This window comes from Nematolebias whitei, chromosome 20, assembly GCF_014905685.2.
Source record: "Nematolebias whitei isolate Nwh7 chromosome 20, NemWhi1, whole genome shotgun sequence".
NCBI lineage: Eukaryota > Metazoa > Chordata > Actinopteri > Cyprinodontiformes > Rivulidae > Nematolebias > Nematolebias whitei.
In genome coordinates this window covers 1,070,904-1,072,139 of record NC_056517.1, presented here as the reverse complement: position 1 = coordinate 1,072,139, position 1,236 = coordinate 1,070,904, and the positions used below count along the sequence as shown (strand labels likewise).

The 1,236-nt window shown below is 43.9% G+C and overlaps 1 protein-coding gene across 1 annotated transcript in view; it reads left to right on the top strand.

Moving 5' to 3' along the window:
• The first annotated feature begins 1,065 nt into the window (after positions 1 to 1,065).
• LOC119426788 (collagen alpha-1(XVIII) chain-like) overlaps positions 1,066 to 1,236 on the top strand; it is a 28,595-nt gene continuing 28,424 nt past the window's right edge. The window contains exon 1 of the mRNA XM_037694369.1: positions 1,066 to 1,149. Coding sequence (XP_037550297.1) covers positions 1,066 to 1,149 — 84 coding nt within the window. The remainder of the gene's footprint in view (positions 1,150 to 1,236) is intronic.

Genomic DNA, 1,236 nt, shown 5'->3' with positions numbered 1-1,236 from the left:
TACCTCCTATTTTTCAAAAAGAGGCACGCTGCTCACTCCCTCACTATTCATCCTTCAGTTCAAACAGTCTTATACTGCCATCTAGGGGTCAAAAATGCACTACCCACAAAAATTAACCAACATTTCTTCTTAAATTTGACATGACTACTTATTGTCACATTTCAAATAATATTATCGTTTATTGCAATAATTTCTGAGTCAATTAATCGTCCAGCAAAATTTGTTATCGTGACAGGCCTACTGTTTTGTAGCAGTTGTGATTTTACATCCTGATCATTTTTAACCTATTTGTTTAAAATAATCTAAAATTGGTGATTTTTGTTTATTTACTGATTTTAGCAATACCAAAAGCCAATAAAGAAAATGAGTTTTAAAGTGTTTTTTTTTTTTTTGTAATTGAGATAAACCTTCAATTCAACGACATAAAGACATCTAACAAAAAAAAAGTTCCGGTCCTGTTGGCGTCCTCGTGCCGTGGCCTTCAGCTCTCATTGGAGCGGTTCACAGCCGGCTGTGTTGCGGCTGGGATGAGAATCAGCACCTCCAAATCTGAGTTCATGGTCCTCAGTCAGAAAAGGGTGAACTGATCTCTGGTCGTGAGGTTCTGACTCAAGTGGAGGAGTTCAAGTATCTCTGGGTTTTGTTCACGAGTGAGGGAAGTATGGAGCGTGACGTTGACAGACAGATTGGTGCTGCGTCTGTAGTATTGCAGACTCTGTACCGGTCCATTATGGTGAAGAGGGAGCTGAGCTGTAAGGCAAAGTTCCCGGTTTACTGGTCAGTCTACGTTCCTACCCTCACCTCTGGTCATGAACTCTGCTTAGTGACCGAAAGAACGAGATTGCAGATACAGGTGGCTGAAATGAGTTTCCTCTGCAGGGTAGCTGGACTCTCCCTTAGAGAAGTTCAGTTATCCAGGACAGACTTGGAGTAGAACCACTGCTCCTCCACATCGAGAGGAACCAGTTGAGGTGGTTTGGGCATCTGGTAAGGATGCTTCCTGGGCGCCTCTCTAGGGAGGTGCTTCAGGCATGTCCAACTGGGAGGAGACCTCAGGGAAGACCCATGACACGCTTGAGAGACTATGTCTCTCTGTTGGCCTGGGAAAGTCTTGGGGTCTTCCCAGAAAAGCTGGAAAAGGTGGCTGTGGTAAGAGATGTCTGGACATCCCTGCTTTGGAACAAGCAGAAGATGATGAATGAATGGATGGATGGATGGATGGATGGATGGATGGAT